Source organism: Microtus pennsylvanicus, chromosome 13, assembly GCF_037038515.1.
Source record: "Microtus pennsylvanicus isolate mMicPen1 chromosome 13, mMicPen1.hap1, whole genome shotgun sequence".
Taxonomy (NCBI): domain Eukaryota; kingdom Metazoa; phylum Chordata; class Mammalia; order Rodentia; family Cricetidae; genus Microtus; species Microtus pennsylvanicus.
Window position 1 is genome coordinate 63,800,432 of NC_134591.1, and position 21,813 is coordinate 63,822,244.

Here is a 21,813-nt window from a genome sequence, read left to right on the forward strand (position 1 = left end):
GCTCTTGTAAAATGGGATAGCCTGAGAATTATATATGTATCTGGGCAGCTGTAGCATTGCGCCTGGGTGTCTAATGATTTATTTATTCTTTTTAGAACCATGTAACCAGTGAAGGGGTCATCATTTATGATCTCCTCTACAGTTTGTTGGGTAAGTTAAGGGTTGTTATGCACTCTGTCCCTAAGTAGTACAGCAGAAGGTTGCTCAAGTGTGTAAAAATTCAGCATTTTAGTAATTCATGTCTGGCCTGTGTGCTGCATTAGCTGCTCACATTTCGGGACAAAGGTGCTTGACTTTGCTGGTATTTGCCCACTGAGGGCCATGAGTGCATTCTGCTAAGCAGCCATGCGCTTATATCATCCACTCCCTTGCAGACGGGGAGATGGATTGAGTATGCAGGGAGCTCAAACACTGGTCTAGGATGAAACCTAATCTGAGTGGACATCTATGGATGAGAAATGCGGATATGGGACTGAGACCAGTTCTTAGGAAAAGGCTGAGGTCTGGGGAATGAGCCTGAGGTCAGAACTAACACAGACTTAAACTTCCTTTTCAGAAAAAAACAAGAGGACTTCCCTGGAAGCAAGCAAGAAGCCTACACTGACAGTAAAGGATACAAAGAGAAACCATGTCTTAAAAAAAGAAGTGAAATGCTTTGGGATTTAACATGTAATCAGGTCAATAAAGACTTGAAAGTGGGGCTGGAGAGATGGCTCAGAGGGTAAGAGCACTGGTTGCTCTTCCAGAGGTCCCGAGTTCAATTCCCAGCAACCACATGGTGGCTCACAACCATCTGTAATGAGATCTGGTGCCTTCCTTGCCAGCAGTACATTGTATGCTTAATAAATAAATCTTTAAAAAAAAAAGACTTGAAAGTATTTTCTCTGTAATTTAAAATGATTAAACAAAATTCAGTGTCTGAAAGTGAACGAATGATGTTGCCCACTGAACCCAGGACAGCAACTGAAATCTTCAACCCCTCTTTAGTTGGGAGTCCATGTCCTAGGGACTGGTTTCTGAGACTGCCCTGTCAGTTGTGCTTATTTGGTCGTGCTCAAGCTCACTAGAAGCCAGGTGAAATAGCAAAAGGAAAAAGTCCTTGTCTTGCTCTGAGTAATGTACCATGGTCGCTAGTGAAGGTCCCAGTAACACACTGCCTTGGGCTTAACTTAATGTCAAGGTGCCCTGCCATACTGTAGGCAGAGTAGATGCACGGTAGCACACAGGGATTGCCCTGTGCCAGTACTTCCCTACTAGCAAGTTGTAATAGGAGATTTGAAACTTGAGAATATCCTTGCAAGTCTTTGACCAATTATTCAATCGGAGTCATTCATCAGTTGCTTAACTGGTACACAAAGTACTATATGTAGCTATGACATGGTGGGGTGGGTGGATCTCAAGGCTGGCCTTGGAGAACTAGTTCCAGGACAGGTAGAGATACACAGAAACAGTCTGAAAAACATGTTTATAAACATCCCAGAATCAGAAAAGCCTCTAAAACCAGGTTTTAACCTGTGTTGGACTATCAGCTGGCTTTAGTCTTGATTCTGCCATTCACGGCAGAGGCTGCAGGTTTACACTACAATTACCTGTTTTACTAGGAAAACTGGTAGGCAATCAGAAGCATCAAGCCTGTGCCATAATCTGGGCGGTATATAGATGTGTTTGTGGGTATCTACAGAAGTGGATGTTCGGGTTCTTTGCAGTTGGAGTCTCATGCAGGGTAGCAGAGCTGCCTGACTTGGAAACAGAACTTGGTCCTCTGGGAGAACAGTAAGTGCTCTTGGCCACTAAGCAACTTCTCTCGAGTATTCCAGCTAAGGGTCTTAAAATGTCACGTGATCTACCAAACTCCTGTTAGAACAATTCCATGTCTTTCACTACGGCTTAATAATAACAAATAACAAGTGGAGGAGTTGCTCACAATCTCAGAAAACAGTAAATTATTAAAATCTTGTAAACCATTTTCAAAAAGATAAAAGCTTCACAAAAAAAAAAAAAAACAACCCAGATCCTTATGTCGTGGCTACAACACGGCAGGGATCTCTGAAGACACAGTGTCCAGGGGCTGCCAGTGACAGTCCATCAGTGCATCGTACAGTTCCTCACTTTGTTCCATGAACTCCTTGTTGGCCTCAGTCACATCCAGCTGTGGCGCTGGGTCTGCAGGAAAAAGAAAGGACAAGATCAAGCAGGCCAAAAGAACCACCTGGAAGGAGCGCTCAGGCTCCTGCCTCCGGGCATCTTAGAGTGGGTATCGAAGATGGAAATCACTGTAATTTGGACCATGTGACAGCAGCCAGGTTCTCCTTCCAGTTTACAACGCTACATCTGTCTTAGATTTTCTGTTCTGCTCAGATTTGGAAAACATTTAAGTTAATGTTACCTTAAGTGTTACCTTAAGAACTAAACCAATGTCTGATGAAATGCCTGGTCACATGAATTGGGGACTTAGTTCTGTCTCTGAGAAATCACAAACATACATTTTCAAGGTGTGGTGGCATCCCTATAGCCTCACTCTTGGGAAGTGGAGGCAGATGGATCATGAGTAACTCCACCTGCACTGAAATACTGAGAATGTCTAAAGACCCGTAACAGACCTGGGTGTTGAGACGGTCTGCAGTCCAGGTAAATCTCAAACACAATTGTGCCCCAGCCAGGAGACTACAGAAGTGCTTTACCATGTTAACCATGAAAGATGTTCACAAAGAGAAGCCCACAGTAAAGTATCTCTCTAGGAGGTGCACTGTGTGGTGCTGTCTGGTCTAGAATCCAATGCTGAGAATAAAGCCCTGCACTACCACACCAAGCTGAGTTAGTCTTTTCCCTCTTCTCTCTTCTCAAGTTTTCCTGGCACTATGTAGACTAGGCTAGCCTCGAACTCATAGAGATGCCCCTACCCTTGCCTTGCAAGGGTTAAATTTAAAGGCTGCACAATCACACCTGCTATTTCTTTTGATACAAAGTCTCACTATAAGACCCAACCTAACCATAAACGCAAAGTCTAGTCTCAACCTCCCATCCTTTAAAAACCGGCTTGTATGTGCAGGCAAAGCAGGAAGAACAGGAATTCAAGGTCATTCATAGCACAGTGAAGATCAGCCTGACCTTATATCTCAAACCAAAACAGAAGGAAATTTAGACACAAAATTAATCTTACAAACTGGTAAACAAATACAAAGTAGGTGCTAGAGAGATAGCTCAGTGGTTAAGAGCACTGGCTGCTCTTACAAAGGACAGTTTACAATTGTAACTCTAGTTCTAGGGGATATGGAACCCTCATTAGATGCAGGCAAAACACCAATGCACATGAAATAAGAACAAACCAATAAAAAAAACCAACAAATATAAAATAACAGTATCAATGTTACAGAGCCACTGGGTGGGGCAGAGTGCCACAGCTTGGAAGTAACAAGCTCCCTGGGAGCAGCACTCATTTCATTATAACAGGCAGAACCTGGCAATCATGGGTGTGTCCACACCACTAGAAAGCAGACACATTCTCCCCAGGCTGTGGTGATGCACGCCTTTAGTCCCAGCACTCAGGAGGCAGAGACAGGCGGATCTCTGAGTTCGAATCCAGTCTGGTCTGCAGAGTGAGTTCCAGGACAGGCTCCAACTCCACAGCTACATCTAGTTGAGGGCCCACAGCTGGTACTTGAAACAACTACCAGGAGTTTGAAGGGACTCTTACCTTCCAGGGCATCATCCCCAACCTCTTCATATGTCTGTCAAGAGAGGAGAGGACTGATGAGGAGCCTGAGAAAATTCTGGCTGACTTTTGACAAATAGAGCTAGGTCTCACTAGCCTTCCCCACTTTTTCAAAACCCCAACCCGCTACCAACTTCACTGTAGAAAATGGTGGTCCCTGGAGGGGAAATGAGACCCAAGAGTTTCCGAATGTGTTACCTGCATGGTGCTCTGTGTATAGCCATACTGCGGGTAGCTGTAGCTGTAGCTGCCTGTGTTCTGGTCGTAGCCCCACTGGGCATAGTAGTTCTGGTACTGCTGGTAATACTGGTTGTAGCTGTAACTGTACATCTGGCTATACTCAACTGGCTTTACACGGCTCCTTATGGGGAACAAAATCAGATGTAAGAGGATTTGCCTTGACCACGGACTGCACTAAGTGCTCTGGGAGGGTTCCCTCCGGCTGCCTCCACACTCCGTATCCCCCTCCCTGCTGTAGGATGAAGGCTAGGACAGAGCATTTAAGTGTCTGGTCCAGGGTCACAAGACTAAGGCACAAACATAAACCCAGACAGTTTGCCTGCAGAACCCTCGCTCTTAGGATACAAGCCTTTCTTTGCTCAGGTTGTCTGTCTTCAAGACCCCCCTCCAAATTTTTTTTAAAGATTTGTTTATGTAGTTTATGTATATGGGTGTTTTGTTTGCATGTATGTGTGCATACCAGAAGAGGCATTAGATCTCATTATAGATGGTTGTGAGCCTCCAGGTGGGTACTCAGAATTGAACTCAGGACCTCTGAAGAGCAGCTCAATGCTCTTAACCTCTGAGCCATCTCTCCAGCCCCATTCTCAGGATCTTGGGGGGGCTCTGTTCTCTGACAGTTGCAAAAGCTCAGGAAAATATAACATAAGAAATCGGGCTTTATGGAGCTGGTGAGATTGCCAGCAGTTAGAGCACTGTTCTTCCAGAGGATTCTGGTTCAATTTCCAGCATCACATGGCAGCTCACAACTGTCTGTAATTCCAGTTCCAGGTGCTATACACCCTCACACACACATACATACATGCAGGTAGGCAAAACACCAATGCATGTAAAATAAAAAAATAAAATATCCGGTGGTTGTAGAGATGGCTCAGTGGTTAAAAGCACTTTCTGCTATTCCAGAGGTCTTGAGTTCAATTCCCAGCAATCACATGGTAGCTCATAACCATCTATAATGAGATCTGGTGCCCTCTTCTGGCATGAAGGCATACATGCAGGCAGAACATTGTATACATAATAAATCAATCTTTAAAAAAATTTTTAAGCTGGGCAGTGGTGGTACATGCTTTTATTCCCAGCACTAGGGAGGCAGAGGCAGGTGGATCTCTTTGAGTTCAAGGCCCACCTGGTCTACAAGAGCTAGTTCCAAAGCTAAACAGAGAAACCAGGTCTGGAGAAAACAAAACAAGAAAAGCAAAGACAAGTCACTAGGCCGGGTCTAGATTTAACTCTCACATTCCGAAGAATCCGCCAGGGAAGCTTCCTTTTTACCATACTGTAACCACCACCACTCCAACCAAAGATAGACTGCCAAATCCACAAATCTACAAAGGCTTCACTGCTTTCAAAGACACAAAAACCATGTGTGGAGAAGCTCAAGCACATGACAATTTGAGCTAAGAATGTCCTATGATACCAAAAACATGCAAGGGCCAGAGGCTGACTCCACCATGTAGTTGGCGGACTCAAGAGGACAGTGACTTCTGCCCTCATGACTGGTATATTCCATTGCTATGCTTATCAACCCAGATAGGAAACAGCTGTTAGCAGGAGCTGAGAATACCAGGCACTGCAAAGGCTGCAACACTTGACTGAGCGCTTTCGAGCTCTTGCTTAGTGAAAGGGACTCAGTTAGTGCTAAGCAAATCCAAGTGCTGAACACCAAAGCACCTAGCTCTAGCCCAGGACGCTTCGCTGAAGGCGATAGGCAGATAGTCCTACTTGCCAAGTGCTGGGCTGGGCATACCTAATATTCACCTCTTCGACCCCTCCTTAATGAATCTATGGGTATCCATCACTCTGTCGACAGTAACTGAGTTCATCTTCCTGGACGGGGTTGGTTGTGTTTTCTTCAGACACCTATGCATTACAGTGAAGTTCTCCTTATCCCAAGGGTCTGAGAGCACCTCCTCAGGGGTGGGCACTGATTACTAAAAACTGTGTTCAGTGTGGAATAGACAGAACAAATCACAAGTTTGCAGATGGGCCTTGGTTCCCGCTTACAGCTATATTGCCCGAGTCTAATTATCAAACAAACAGGAATGCACCAAAAACAGTCAAAATGATCAACAACATAAGAATTGTTGAACAGAACTTATATATAAAAGAATATGCAGTAGTATAACTAAGATAAAATCAGACAGGAGCATACATCAGTCGTAGAACCTGTGCTTAGCATTTGTGAAGTCTCAGCACCCCCACTCCCACCAAAAGGTAAGCAAAACCACACACATAAAACTGTACAGCTACATGGAAAAGCAGGAATATGGAATAAGCTGAGGGGGAAAATGAATATTACTTATGAAATTCAAAACAGAGTGTAAGACTCTGGATTTAAATCCCATAATTAGAAGAGAAATAAATCCTACCACATGTAAATTGACTCAATTTATAGTTTATTTTTTTTAAAGATTTATTTATTTATTATGTATACAGTATTCTCAGTACTCTGTCTACATGTAAGCCTGAAGGCCTGAAGATAGCACCAGATCTCATTACAGATGGTTGTGACCCACCATGTGGCTACTGGGAACTGAACTCAGGACCTTTGGAAGAGCAGGAAGTGCTCTTAACCTCTGAGCTGTCTCTCCAGCCCCCTCAATTTATAGTTTATGAACAAGGGACTTGAGGTATGAAAATTGCTTTTTAAAATTTTAGTTTGCTTGTTTACTCCACATGGTTTTGCAATGCTGACCTGGAACTCTGATCCTGTCTCAACTGCCTGAGTCCTGGAATTACAGGTGTGTGGCACCACTCACGGCATTACAGCCAATTTAGAATAATGAAATTATGATTTTTAAAGGTTTTTATTTATGTGTATGTTTCTGTGTGGGGATATGCGAAAGGAGGGCAGAAGAAAAGTATCAGAGCCCAAGAGCTAAAGTCATAGGTGGCTGTGAGCTGTCTAAAGTGGGTGTTGGAAGCTAAACTCAGGTCTTCTGAAGGAGCAGAAAGGGCTATTTAGCCAGTAAGCCATCTATCCGGACCTGTTACTTTCCTTAAAAACAATCTTTCTGCCAGGCAGTGGTGGTGCACACCTTTAATCCCGCACTCAGGAAGCAGAGGCAGGAAGATCTCTGTGAGTTCGAGGTCAGCCTGATCTACAAGAGCTAATTCCAGGACAGCCAGGATTACACAAAGAAACCCTGTCTCAAAAACAAACAAAAAAACCCAAAACAATCTCTCTTTGCTTTAATCCCATCAATCACTTGGGAGGCAGAGACAAGCAGATCTCTGTGTTTGAGGCCAGCTTGTTCTGCTCAGCAAGTTCTAAACCAGCCAGGGCTACATGGTGAAATCCTGTCAAACATTCAAGTCGCTGTTGTTTCAAAACGACCATTGGGAAGGTATCTCCTGAAGTTTAGCTGCCCTTGTACTTTGTGGTCAAGATATCTTGGACCCTGTTACATCTGTTTGTTTATGGTTTTTTGAGACCGGGTTTCTCTGTAGCTTTGGAACCTATCCTGGTAGTCCTTCTGTAGACCAGGCTGGCCCTGTTACTCCTGCCAGTGGTAGGGGTGTACCACTGCCTGGTGCACTGAAGCATCTGGAGCAGCACCCCTCACTAAAACCTCCTGGATGCCACTAGTACGTTGTAATACTCCAAAATATATCCAGATGCCACCAATGCCTCCTAGTGAGTGAAATCTCTACCTGCTGAGAAATACTGCATTGGCTGAAGGATAGACATGTCACTTGGACCAGGAGTGATGGCATACACCTTTAATGCTAGCACTTGGAGGCAGAGGCAGGTGGGTCTCTGTGAGTTCTAGGCAAGCCAAGAATAGAGATAGTAAGACCCTGTCTCAAAGAACAAAACAACAAAGCTAGGTGTAACCATAGAGACCCTGTCTATCAAAACAAAACAAAACAAACCATGGATTTCCAAGAGCTTTTTCAGCCCTGAGATACACAGTATTTCAGACACTGGTTAGAATTTTTTTTTTAATTTTAACAAACTCTATAGATAATTTCCCAACAGCAGCAGCTGGCCAAAGAGTAAAGATATGGAACAAAACATCTTTCCCTACTGCTGCTCTCAATGTCTGACCCCTCGGCTATTAGCTCCCAGGGGTGTGTGGCTACGCTAGTTCATCCTCCACACCAAGCCTGGCCAAAGCACATAGTATTTGTGACATCTGCCTCTCTGCAGACGTGCGTTGCGCATATGGATGTCCTGACTCAGCAAACAGCCAAAGAGGGCCCAGGGCAAGCTAGCTAGTCCAGGCCTATGCTCTCTGCGGAACTCACGCTTTAGGGATGGCCACACTCAGCCGCACAGGTTTAGACCCCAGTCCCACTGCTCCCTGGCACTCCGTCAAGGCTCGCTTCTGTTCCAATTCATCTGTGAATTTCACAAAACCATAGCCCCTAGAGGGAGAAAAAAAAACACGCAACTTAGACCACAAAAGTGATGAAGCCTACAAGAGGAAACATGGAAAAGGGGGTAGAAAAAGAGGTGGGCTGGAGCACAAAGGGAAAGGGCCAGAAAGGGAGAGAGAGTCAAACCCAGAGGGCAGGACGGTCACACAGTATGATCCTGACACTTGTGGGAACTCCTCCTTTCAGTTCAGCCCCCATGCTCTTCATCCAGGGGCTCCTTCCCAAACGAGGGGAAGGCAACATTATTAGCACCGTGTAGTTGTGGGGACAGGTGAAGTTTGCCCTGCAGACTTTTCGACTCCTGCAGGGTTGTATCAGGCATGTCGGGAAACAGTTACAGACAGACCTGGTTCCTGTTCCTTGAGGTCAAACAACTTAGAGTCTGCTCATGACATCTACAATTAACAGTGTGTACTATCTGCTGGACAAGGTGCTGAGGACACTTTCAAGGTTACCCCATCACACGGAGTACTACACACACAGCACTAAAGAGCAGCCAAAGTTCAGAGAGGGTTGATAACTAGCTCAGAGTCACACACAACAGAAGCAGACTTAACTGACGAAGAATAAGCTGCTGCTGGTGGCACATGCCTGTAATTCTGGTACTAGGGAAGCTGAGCATGGAGAATTGTGAGTTTGAAGCCAGCCACGACCATATGGGGAAATAGAGGGGTGGGAGTCAGGACTGAGGAAGTGGCTCTGTGGTAGGGCATTAGCTTAGTACACTAAGTACCTGGGTGTAACATCTAGTACAAATACAAAAAGAACAAGCCTTTCTTGGAATGGTGGGATATGGCTGGGTTCAATCCCAGGCACAGCAAAGAATTGAAAAAAAAAAAAAAAGTACCTTCTTTTCTTTTGAGTGGGGAAACCAAACTCGGAACCTTGTGCATGCTAACCCAAGTATTGGTTACTTAGCTACATCTTAGTATTTGGTTGTATCTATTTTTATTTTAGGAGCATTGATGTTTTTGCCTGTGTCCGTATGAAGGTGTCAGATCCCCTAGAACTGGAGTTACAGATACTTGTGAGCTGTCATGAGGGTCTGGGAATTGAACCCAGGTCCTCTGGAAAAATGACTAGTGCTGTTAACTACTGAGCCATATCCCTAGCCCCCTTGACTGTCTGTTTTTTTAAGACAAGGTTACTCTGTGTAGCCCTGCATCTCTCCTGGAACTTGCTCTGTACACCAGGTTATGGACTTATTTTTTTGAGGCAGGGTTTTGCTAAGTTGCCTACCCTGGTCTTAAACTCATTGCACAGCACACAAAAACCCTGAATTTGCAATCTTGCTGCCTCAGCTGGGCAGTTGGGATTATAGACCTGTGCCAACAAGTCTAGCTTCATTTTTCTTGTTTTGTTTGAGGTAGGGTCTTGCTGTGTAGCTCAGGCTGGCTTGAGTTCAAAATCCTTAGCTTTCGCCTTCCAAGTGTTGACAGGTCTCTCCATTTTCAAATGGAAAACTTAACCCTCCTTTTTCTTTTCTTTTGTGGGGGTGGACAGGTGAGCATTAAGAAAGTCTCATTCGAGACCAGCCTGGTCTACAAGAGCTAGTTCCAGGACAGGCTCCAAAAAAAACCACAGAGAAACCCTGTCTCGAAAAACCAAAAAAAAAAAAAGAAAGTCTCAGCCGGGCAGTGGTGGTGCACGCCATTAATCTCAGCACCGGGGAGGCAGAGGCAGGTGAATCTCTGAGTTAGAGGCCAACCTGGTCTACAGAGAGAGTTCAAGGACAGCCAGGGCTACACGGAGAAACTCTGTCTTGAAAAACAAAAACAGAGACCCTCGTGTAGCCCAGGCTGGCCTTGAACTCACTATATATTCATAAAAGATGAATGGCCTTGATTTTCTGATCCTCCTGCATCCACTACCCAAGTTCTGGGAATATAGGTGTGCAGGGCCACACTAGGCTAAAGAACAGTATTTTTAACTACATAGAAAGCCTTATTAACAGAAATAAATACAAAACCCAGCTATTCATAGTTCCTCTAATCCTTGTCAATCATATAATATTGCTTCAATTTATAGATTAGGAAACAGTGAGAATCTGTAACTTGTCTAGTACACATTCCCTCGTCAGTGATGAAGCTGAGCTCGAAAGCCTGCACTCTGGGCCACCACCCTCCTTGGTGTCTCTGATCCGTCCCCCCAGAAGATAAGAATGCTGAACAAAGTAAACATAAATAGCAGTAAGGCCTTACTTAGACACGCCTGTCTGGTCCAAAACCACCTTGCCTCCCCGACAGGAGGGGTAGACTTTGACAAAGAACTCATACAGCATGCCATCATCCACGTCTGGGGTCAGGTCCCCGACAAAGAGGGAGTACTCAGGGCTGAGAGGAGAGAAGAGTCAGCAAGAAAAATATCAAAACCCTGCTGTGAGTTTCTGGAATCTTTCTTTCTCCCTTCGTCTTTTTTAAGACAAAAGGTTTTGCCACAGAGCCCAGGCTGGTTTCAAACTCCCAGCAATCCTCCTGCCTAAGCCTTCTGAGTGCAGGAATTATAGGGACACATATTGAGTAAGGGCACAGTTCGGTTAAGCCTCTAGGGGCTTCTCAGAAACACTAAATCTGATGTGCCCACTTAATCAGATACCCCACTCTACTGCCTAGACTCAAACCCAGTGTCTCATGCATGTGAAGCTTTGTCAGTCTAGAACTATAGTTCATTATACTTCTGCAAAAGATTACAGAAATAGCTCCCTGCTCTGAGGTCAGCAGACACTACACAAAATCTATCTGACTTAAAGCATCAAGAGAGTACAGGGCTGGGTGTGGTGGGGCATGCATGCACTCAGGAGGCAGAAGCAGAGGCAGATGGATCTCTAAGTTTGAGGCCAGCCTATTCTGCAGAGCAAATTCCATGACAGCCAGGGCTACACAGAGAAACCTTATCTTGGGGAGGGGAAGATGAAGCACTCCTTTAATCACAGCAGTTAGGAGGCAGAGGTAGGTCTCTCTCTCTGAGTTCCAGGCTAGACTAGTCTACCTAGTAAGTTTCAGGCCAGCCAAGGCTACATACTGAAACCTTGTCTCAAAAAATATAGAGAGGGGGCTGGAGAGATGGCTCAGTGGTTAAGAGCATTGCCTGCTCTTCCAAAGGTCCTGAGTTCAATTCCCAGCAACCACATGGTGGCTCACAACCATCTGTAATGAGGTCTGGTGCCCTCTTCTGGCTTGCAGACATACACACGGACAGAATATTGTATACATAATAAATAAATAAATAAATATTTAAAAAAAAAAAAAAAAAAAAAAAAAAAATATAGAGAGGGAGAGAACAGGAGAGACAGAACAGGTGAGGGGCTAGATAAGAGGTATCTCCAAGGAGGTTTTTGTTTTGTTTTTCGAGACAGGGCTTCTCTGTGTAACAACCCTGGCTGTCGTGGAACTCACTGTTTAGACCAGTTTGGCCTCAAACTCACAGAGATCCACCTGCCTATGCCTTCTGAGTGTTAGGATTAAAGGTGCATGCCACAATGTCTGACCAGGAGTTTTTATGTTTGGTTTTGTTTTAAGAAACTAGACAGGAAGCTGGAGAGATGGCTCAGAGGGTTAAGAGCACTGACTGCTCTTCCAGAGGACCTGAGTTCAATTCCCAGCAACCACATGGTGGCTCACAACCATCTACAATTAGATATGGTTCCCTCTTCTGGCATGCAAGCATGCACGGAGGTAGAACACTGTATACATAATAAATATTTACAAAAAAAGAAACCAGACAGGTATTCAATGTATATTTTAATTCCAATGATAAAATAAAATAAGACCCTTATCTCCTAAAGACCTAAAATCTAGTTAAGAAATTCTCAAACTCTGTTGGAACAAGGTCGTTAAATCTTTCCTAGAAATGTTTACAAATGTATTTAGAGATTCAGATTCAATTTTTGTTTTTTTTGTGCCACCATGCTAGGTCTTATTTAAGCATTTTAAGCAAGATACATATCCTTGGTATAGTTTTCCATGCCCATGGAGAAACAGGAGGATTCACAAGTTCGAGGTTAGCTTCAGTTATATAGCAAGTTCAAAGTTGGCCTAGGCTATATGAGATCTCATCTCAATACCTATATACATGATGGAAACAAACTCTGGTCCTCTGCAAGAATACTCTCTGTTCAATGCTGAACCATCTCTAAAGCCCACTGTTTTTTGAAAAAGTCTCATGTAGCTCAAGCTAGCCTCAAACTCCACATTTTACTTAAAATGACCTTGAAATTCCGTGCTGTGGGATAATGCTTTTGTACACTCTGAAAACTCTGCCATCAAACACTAAAGTGCTATTTATGACCGACTGGCATCAGGCTTCTTGGTGGTGGCATGGACCTAGAAACTCCAGAGATGTGGCAATAAATGTGATTGCTGCCAATACCTCCGCCATGAAGCTAGACTCTCAGAAAGATAAGAAATGGGGTGGAGCCAGCCGCCAAAGTCACAGCTTTAATCCTAGGTGTGCTGTTTAGCAGACTATAAAAACTCATGTGCTCAGAAAAAGAGAGATATATGGTAAGGACAGATTCAGATGAAAAAAAAAAAACCTCAAAACGGTTTACAATGTATTTAAAAATATACATAGGCTTGGGAGAGAAAAGAAAATGGACAGAGAAAGTCCTTAAAAAAAGAGTATTTGGGTGTGGTGGCACATGCCTTTAATCCCAGCACTTGGGAGGCAGAGGCAGGCAGATCTCTGTGAGCTTGAGGCCAATCTAGTCTACAGAGTGAGTTCCAGGACAGCCAAAGATACACAGAGAAACCCTGTCTCAAAAAACCAAAAATTAGGGCTGGAGAGATGGCTCAGAGGTTAAGAGCACTGACTGTTCTTCTGGAGGTCCAGCAACCACATGGTGGCTCACAGCCATCTGTAATGAGATCTGGTGCCCTCTTCTGGCCAGCAAGCATACAGACAGACAGAACACCATATACATAACAAATCAAAAAAAAAAAAAAAACCCAAAAATTAAAAAATAAAAATAAAATAAGAGTAAAAAAAAATACGTAAACATGGAAAATATACAGAGTCTGGATAGTGTATGTTATTGTGTTGTCTTTGAATTGTTTGACTGCTGAGGAGAAAAAGGGGACTGGAGATGGTTCAGAGGTTAAGAGCACTGGCTGCTCTTCCAGAGGTCCTGAGTTCAATTCCCAGCAACCACATGGTGGCTCCAAACCATCTGTAATGAGATCTGGCGCCCTCCTCTGGCATGTGGGTATACATGGAGGCAGAAAGTTGTATACATAATAAATAAATCTTAAAAAAAAAAAAAAGAAATAGAGTAAAAAAAAGATATGTAAACATGGAAATTATACAGTCTGGATAGTGTATGTTATTGTGTTGTCTTTGAATTGTTTGACTGCTGAGGAGAAAAAGGGGACTGGAGAGATGGTTCAGAGGTTAAGAGCACTGGCTGCTCTTCTAGAGGTCCTGAGTTCAAATCCCAGCAACTACATGGTGGCTCACAGCCATCTACAATGAGATCTGGTGCCTTCTTCTGGCTTGTAGGCATACATGGAGACAGAATGTTGTACACATAATAAATCTTTTAAAAAGGGGGGAATGCTGTGGGATATTCTTGTACACTGTAAAGATTTGTCACTCATATTAGTTTAATAAAATGCTGTTTGGCCAGGAAGTATAGGCAAACAGACTAAGAGATTTCTAGGAAGAGCAAAGGCAGGCAGTCGCCAGCAAGACACAGAGGAAGGAAGATGAGAATGCCTTATGAGAAAAGGAACCATGCCACATGGCTAAACATAGGTAAGAAATATGGGCTAATTTATGTGTAGGAGTTAGTTAATAATAAGCTTGAGCAATAGGCCAAACAGTTTATAAATATAAGCTCCTGTGTGGTTCTTTGGGACTGAATAGCTGCAGGACCAGGTGGGACAAAAACTTCCTTCTATACTTCGGAATTACCTGCTTCTACCTCCCATGTGCCAGGATCACAGACAAGTCTCTATGACATTTTATTTGGTGCTGAGGATTGAGCCAAGGCTCCCTGCACAGACACTGTCTCGTGAGCTATGTCCCTGTCATCTACAACACTTCAGTGTGACCCACCATGTTTTACTTCTGCCATCTTAGGTTCTCATATATGGCCCAAACTGGGTGCAGTGATGCTCACCAGTAAATCTCAGCTATTCAAGAGGCTACAGCAGGAGTCTGAGGTAAGTCGAAGCAACACAGCCATATTGCCAACACCATGACATCAGGACTCTGCAACATGTCTTGTGAGGATTCTAACAAATGAACATATTATAGCCAGCCATTTCTGTATTATAAGGCTATCTGGGATTCTCCTCTACGTTTCTCCTCACATGTACGCTTTAATGAGCATTTAGGAGATTACACCCCGCACACATCCATGAATAAATTCTGGAGAATGGAATTACCGGGTCACGAGATAACAAGCTTGGTAAAGCTTCTAAGACACTGTCCTAAAACTTTCCAAAACCACTGAGGACTAAGCAGAGCAACTCAAGGTTTTTGTTAGATAAGCTTCTCACTCTGTAGCTCCGGCTATCTGAGAACTCAGTGTGCAATGCAGGATGACTTCCAACTTGCCACGTTCCTCCTATCTCTACCTCCTGAGTGCTGAGAGCTGGGATGACAGGGTGCTGTCAACCTGACCACAGCGCTGTCTTTATAGCCTGAGATGAAGCTGAAGAACCATTGCGAAATTAGAAACTCTGTGAAACTGGCAGGATTGCTTCCAATGTGGAAATGCAAAACTGGAATTTGTCTATTCTAGCCCAGACTGTAAATCTTTAACACAGCAGCCAAATACTTCTAGACAGTCACTGGAAATGATAATCAACTCACACCTTCCTTCCTTCCTTCCATCCATCCTTCCCTCCCTTGAGACAGCATTTCTCTGTAGCTTGGCACCTGTACTGGCACTAGCTCTTGTAGACAGGGTGGCCTCGAATTCAGATTCATCTGCCTCTGCCTCCTGAGTGCTGGGATTAAAGGCATTCACTACCACCGCCTGGTTTCACATTGTTACAGTAAATAGGTCCTTACTGAATAAAACCTCAAAACCTGGAAAATTAACAGGGTGGAAGGTCGGGGGAGAGGGGGACGGACAGGGCCTCACCAGGAATGGTGGCACACACCTATAATTTTTTTTTCTTTTCTTAAAGATTTATTTATTTATTTATTATGTATACAGTGTTCTGCCTGTATGCATACCTGCACCCCAGAAGAGGGCACCAGATCTCATTACAGATGGCCGTGAGCCACCATGTGGTTGCTGGGAATTGAACTCAGGACCTCTGGAAGAACAGTCAGTGTTCTCAACCGCTGAGCCATCTCTCCAGCCCCCAACTATAATTTTTTTAAAAGATTTATTTATTATGTACACTGTTCTGCTGGCATGTCAGAAAAGGGCACCAGCCGGGCGATGTCTACATCGCGGTCTACAAGAGCTAGTTCCAGACAGGCTCCAAAACCACGGAGAAACCCCATCTCGAAAAACCAAAAAAAAAAAAAAGGGCACCAGACCTAATTATAGGTGGTTGTGAGGCACCATGTGGTCGCTGAGAATTGAACTCAGGACCTCTGAAGAGCAATCAGTGCTCTCAACCTCGAGCCATCTCTCCAGCCCCACACCTGTAATCTTACATTGCCTCGCTAGGCATGGTAGCACACACCTATAATCTTAGGCACCATGAGGCACAGTGAGTTGAGGCCAACCTTGGCAACCTAGTGAATTCTAGGTAAGTGTGGGCTACAGAATGAGAACTTGTTTCAATAAAACAAAAAAATAAATAGTCAGAGCTCAAGATAAGAGTTCTTGCCTTAGCCGGGCGGTGGTGGCGCACGCCTTTAATCCCAGCACTTGGGAGGCGGATCTCTGTGAGTTGGAGACCAGCCTGGTCTACAAGAGCTAGTTCCAGACAGGCTCCAAAACCACAGAGAAACCCTGTCTCGAAAAACCAAAAAAAAAAAAAAAAAAAAAAAAGAGTTCTTGCCTTCTGTTGTATGTTTGAATAAAGGGGCTGGAATAAGAATGGTCCCAATAGGCTCATCTATTAGAATGCTTAGATAGGATTAAAAGGATTAGTTTTGATCTTGTTGAAGGAAGTGTGCAACTGGGGGTGGGCTTTAAGGTTTCAAAAGTCCATGCCATACCTGGTCTCTCTCATTTACTTCTCTAGCACCAGGCTGCAATGCCTTCTGCCATGCTCCCCACCGTGACGATAAGAGACTAAACTTCTGAAACCATAAGCACCCAGTTAAATGTTCTCTCTTCACAGTACAACAGTGACTAAAAGACGCCTTCCATGCCCAAAGTTCTGGGCTCCATCACCAGCACGGTGTGTCTCTAACATTCAAACACTCAGGGTTGGGCATGCACGTGTTCATCACAGCACTTGGGAGGTAGAGGATCCGAATTTTAACGTCACCCTTGACTACACAGCGAGTTTGAGACCAGTCTGAGATATGTCTCCCCCCCCCCCCAAAAAAAAGAGCGACATCCAAAGAAGGAAAGACATGGCCCTGACATGATGGGGCCAGGGAGGAGGAGAATACCGTCTTTACAGTCAGATTCAGTTCTCTGCCCTCCTTTTGGCAGTAACTGGCACCACGACATCTGTGCCTCTACTCAGACATACAATGACGCAGCTCCTTACCTGTTGTCTGGCTGTTTCCCGTAAGTGGCATAATTCAGTTTAAAACGTTTTGCCTGGAAATTTAAAAACACATGAACAAACTAAAACAGAGAAGGGTCTTTCAAAAGTCAAACAATATTTGAAAAAAACTGAAATAAATTACCTTGGCCAAAACATCTCCCCCTCTCTAAGCCTCAGTTTTTCTCCTGTATAAAATGAAGGGGTTGCACGGTTGACCGTTAAGGGCACTGCCAGCTCCATGGTTCTATGAGCCCAGGTGTGCCAGCTGGTACAGCTGTAAGCTAAGTAACTGTGGGAAGAGCAGAATGTAACTCTCTTGAGATGTGTTCTTGCTGCTACCAGCCTGTTCTAGATTCTCAATCAGGCAAAAGACCTAGAGTTTCAAGTCTTTATTTTTAGCTGGGGATTGAGCCCAGGGTCTTGGGCATGCTAGGTAAGTACTCTACCACCGAGCTACACCCCCAGCCCGATTTTCGAGTCTTCTGTCATAGAAGGCAGTACTGCAGAGTGGAAAGGGCCAGGGTTTTGTAGGCAATCAATCTTCTGCCTGAATCTTGGCTCTGTTACTAACTACCTGTATTGCCTTCAGCAAATCATTGTATCTCCCTGCTTCAGTTTCCTGGTTGAGAAAGATAACACTACCTATTGTAGAAAATGATATAACTATCCAGTAGCAATTCAATATGTGGTGGTAATTAAGGACAATAAAAATGGCAAGGTCATCATCATCCAAATGTCCTTACAGGTGTGGCTCCTGGCAGGGGCTTTCCATTAATTTTATGCAAACACTTCTCAGCTGTGGCCAAATCTGCAAATTCCACAAAGCAGTAGCCAGCTGGGATTCTGGAAAGAAAGCAGAGAAACAGAATGATAAAGATATCCAGGTACATCTTGGCCTGAAGAGAGGAAAAATGGTTTTCTTTTCTTTTTCTCCTTTTTATTAAGACTATGTAGCTTTGGTTGTCCTGGAACTTACTCTGTAGACCAGGCTAGCCTCAAAGTCATAGAGATGGGTCTGCCACTGCCTCTCAAGTGCTGGGGTTACAAGGCATGTGCCACACCACAAACAGAGCCTCGATTATTATTCCACCCCATATTCCAGATGAGAAACAACTTGCAAATTTAATTCAAGGACAGCGAATGTGGATAGTCCCTGAACTATTTACTAACCATTCACAGGGGTCAGATAGCTTGTATATCAGATTCATATATTATTCATAACAGTAGAAAAATTACAATTATGAAGTAGCAAAATTTTATGGTTGGGGGTCACCACAACATGAAGAACTGTTGGAGCATTAGGAAGGCTGAGAACCACTGGCCTAGACAATACAGTTTTATCTGTACACTGTGTTAGTATTGTCGTCTAGAGGCACTGGCAGTATACAGGAGGATAAATAGGGGTTTGGGTCTGTGTAGGGGTCTCAGAACAACTCCCATATGAATACTCCGGGAGGACAGCATCCTTAAAACCAGTTGAGGTAAACTGAAATTATTTCCCTCCTGTCCAATGACAGAGAGCCTGAGGTGGCACGGATGGGCATTCTTTAACATTTGTATTAATTATCTGAGAATTATTTGTGGTTTCTTTCCTGTTTGGCTTTTTGGGAAAGGGTTTCTCTATTTAGCTTGGGCTGTTCTGGCCTTCCAAGTGCTGGGATTAAAGGCCTGTGCCACAAAACCAGCTTAATTATCTGAAAAGTCTATACAATGTATCATAGGTCCAGGATCTCCAACTCAGGTCAACAAAGGGGAGCTGAGTTCAGCAGTTCAGAGTTCTGCACTGCTGAGTTCGAGGCCAGCCTGGTTTACAGAGCGAGTTCCAGGTCAGCCAAGGCTACACAGAGAAACCCTGTCTCGAAAAAAGTTTCAAAATAAAACAAAGCTACATGAAGCAAACAAGTGATCTACCAAAGATCAAACAACAGTTTTCAAACACAGGTTCCAGCATCCTGCCCTGAAACACTGGGACACTAAAACCTGAAAGCTGTTTCTGCCTCAGTAAGGGTCCACCCCAACCCCATGTTCCTTTTGCGGTACTGTGTGATGAGGACCACTACCAGGCGAGAAGCCCGGATTCCAGCGATGTTTGTCCTCTGGCATGACAGCAGCAGGGGTAGGCTCTATGGAGGACTGGAGAGGTGAAAGGGAGATGTACCCAGTGAGGCGGTTTCGGATAATTTTGACGCTCATCACGGTCTCCCCCATGGTGGCAAAGGCTCTAGAGATGAAGTTCTCATCCATGTATGGTTCCAGCTGCATGAAAACCGGAACAGCGAGGCTCAGTTCCAGGAGCTCCCTAAGGGGTCCAGCCCCTCCCGCTTGGTCTAGGACACTCTCCACAGAAGGGTGCTGTGGTTCCAAACCACTTCTTTACTTCAAATGGCTCCCCTTCCGGGGCCCTGTGGCTCACGCGTTTAGTCCCCCACACTGGGGAGCTAGTGGCAAGCGGAACTCTGTGAGTTCGAGGCCAGGCTGGTCTACATAGTGAGTTCCAGGACAGTCGGAACTATGTGAGCTCCCATCTCAAAACAAAAATAACAAACAAAATCGCTCCCCTTTTTGGAACTCTGCGTGCCTTCGGCTCTAGAAACAAAAGGCCCCTCAATTCTTCGGTGGAGTCCTCCCATTCCACCCCCAATATCCCCTTTTCTTTGCCATATTGGAAAGGGGGACCCCAAAACCTGTAACCCGCAGATTCTGCACCTGATAACTCTTCCTTCTGATGCCCAGCCTCCCTGTCCTATCAGGGCAGGAGTGAGAAAGGGCCTCGCTGCGGAGCCCCAACCAGCCTAGAACTCGCTACGGGGCCTCGAATTTGTGGCGGGCCTCCTGCCTCGGTCGCAAGTGCAGGGATGAAGGCCTGCGCCTCAAACCGCACTACCGGCCTGGCTTTTCCTTGTTCCTAGAACTGGTCCAGTTCACCACCACCCTCCAGGGATCGGAAGGCCCCTGGCCCTCAGCCCCGCCCTCCCCTAGGACTCGAGACCCTCTAGTCCTCTCGGAGCAGGCGCGGCCCTCACTCACGTCTCCCATCCACAGGCTGGCCGCCATCCCGCACCCGGGCGGGGACCGTGCGGGCCTGCGCCCGCGCCCGCGCCCGTCTGCGCAGCGGAGACCGCCGGAGTCGGCGGAGTCTGCGTCAGCGACGCCTCCTGCGCACACGCAGCCGCGGCGATCCGGGTTTTCCTCACTTGTGTCAGCAGCTTCCGGCTTTTAGGGGGCGTGGCTCCATGCGGGTAGGGGCGTGGCGTCGGCAGGGGCGCGGGAAGCCGCCGCCAAGCAAACTACTCCGCTACTTAGTAAATACTTCTATAATCAAAAGAGGTAAGGCTCGCACTCTAGGGAATTCCGAGCCTAAGCACGAAGGTAAATTAGTGACGGAACCTCTCTGGGGGCTTGGACGAGCCGCTGCCTGCATAGCTGTCCTCTGGCTCTGCATTCCAGCCCGAAAAAACTCACTTAAAATCCAATCAAAGCCCTCTCACCCATCGTTTGGGGCGGGGGCACCGTCTTTATGTAGCCCTGGCCGGCCCAAAAGTGCCTAGTGTTTATGCTTCTGTCTCTATAAACTCGTCCTCTGAAAGAGCATTCATTCTCTTTAATGCCCGAGCCACGTCTCCAGCCCGCTTTACCGCTTTTTTATATATTTTTTAAAATATTTATTTATTTATTATATATTATGTGTATAGCATTCCTTCCACGTGTGCCTGCAAGCCAGAAGGGGGCGCCAGGTCTCATTATAGATGGCTGTAAGCCACCATGTGGTTGCTGGGAAATGAACTCAGGACCTCTGGAAGAGCAGTCAGTGCTCTTAACCTCTGAGCCATCTCTCCAGCCCTAATTTTTATATTTTTGACTTAAGGCAAGGCATTATGTTGCTCAAGCCGTCTTGGTACACACTGTATAATCTAGGCTGGCTGCAGTAACTTTTGGCAATCCTACTTTAGTCTTCTAGGTTTACAATTGGGAGACACTACCCCTGGCCCCTCCCACTCTCTACTCCACAATGCCAAGGCTTACCTCAGAACACAAAACTACCCATAGAAAACCCTCAGTAAACTTTTTTTTTTTCAAGACAGGATTTCTCTGTAGCTTTGGAGCCTATCCTTGCTCTTGTAGGCCAGGCTGGCCTCGAACTCACAGAGATCCACCTGCCTCTGCCTCCCAAGTGCTGGGATTAAAGGTGTGCGCCACCACTGCCCAGTTTATTAGACTTGGTTTTTGAGAGCTCCCCGCCAGGCTTCAACATAAGGTTGGTACCCAGCTCAGGAGAAAGTGGGTGGTAGCGCAGCCTTTGATCCCAGCACTCAGGAGGCAGAGGCAAGTGAATGGATTGTTTTGAGTTTGAGGTCAGTCTGGTCTACAGAGTTCCAGGAAAGACAGGGCTACACAAATTGTGTCAAAAAACAAAACAAAAAATTAAGCAACGGGAAGCCCCTGTGCCTTGCGATCAGTTCTGACAATGAAGGCCACCCTGAGTGCCTGAAGAAGCCCTAAGACCCTTCCATCCCCAAGCCAACTATGCGTCTCCAAATTTCATGTTCCCTTCTGCTATGGGTCTGGGTCCAAAGGCTGATTTTGGTGGTATCTAATTCAGTCTGTTCTAGGTTCCCTATTTAGGTATGTGGACATGTGTGTATAGCATTTCCCAGGAAGTTTACCACAGAGCACCCAAGTTTTAAGCAAAGATACCAGCTGTTGAAAATGCAAGCAGTCCAGTAAATTGGGAGCCTGGTGGTACACCTTTAATCCCAGCAGCACTCGGGAGGCAGAGGCAGGCAGATGTTTGTGAGTTCAAAGCTAGTGAGTTCCAGACCAGCCAAGGACACAGTAAATTCCTGCCAA

The 21,813-nt window shown here is 45.3% G+C and overlaps 1 protein-coding gene and 1 non-coding gene across 4 annotated transcripts; one reads left to right on the forward strand and one right to left on the reverse strand.

Moving 5' to 3' along the window:
* Positions 1-410: 410 nt before the first annotated feature.
* Positions 411-484, forward strand: LOC142834532 (small nucleolar RNA SNORD99). Its single transcript, XR_012907623.1, has one exon. It is a non-coding gene; the product is annotated as a small nucleolar RNA SNORD99 (small nucleolar RNA).
* A 1,436-nt stretch (positions 485-1,920) lies between these two features.
* Positions 1,921-20,144, reverse strand: Trnau1ap (tRNA selenocysteine 1 associated protein 1). Of its 3 annotated transcripts, XM_075944875.1 has the most exons (9): positions 19,993-20,143; positions 19,124-19,221; positions 17,709-17,808; positions 16,966-17,018; positions 10,537-10,668; positions 8,204-8,323; positions 3,911-4,073; positions 3,695-3,728; positions 1,921-2,163 (listed from the first exon to the last, which is right to left on the reverse strand). In XM_075944875.1, exons 1-9 carry the CDS (start codon positions 20,017-20,019, stop codon positions 2,027-2,029), a joined length of 864 nt encoding a protein of 287 aa, XP_075800990.1. In that variant the 5' UTR covers positions 20,020-20,143; the 3' UTR covers positions 1,921-2,026. The 3 variants fall into 3 exon arrangements, with proteins under 3 accessions (XP_075800990.1, XP_075800992.1, XP_075800991.1); XM_075944877.1 differs by lacking the exon at positions 19,124-19,221 and having other exon boundaries at positions 19,993-20,144; XM_075944876.1 differs by lacking the exon at positions 10,537-10,668.
* Between the last annotated feature and the right edge of the window lie 1,669 nt (positions 20,145-21,813).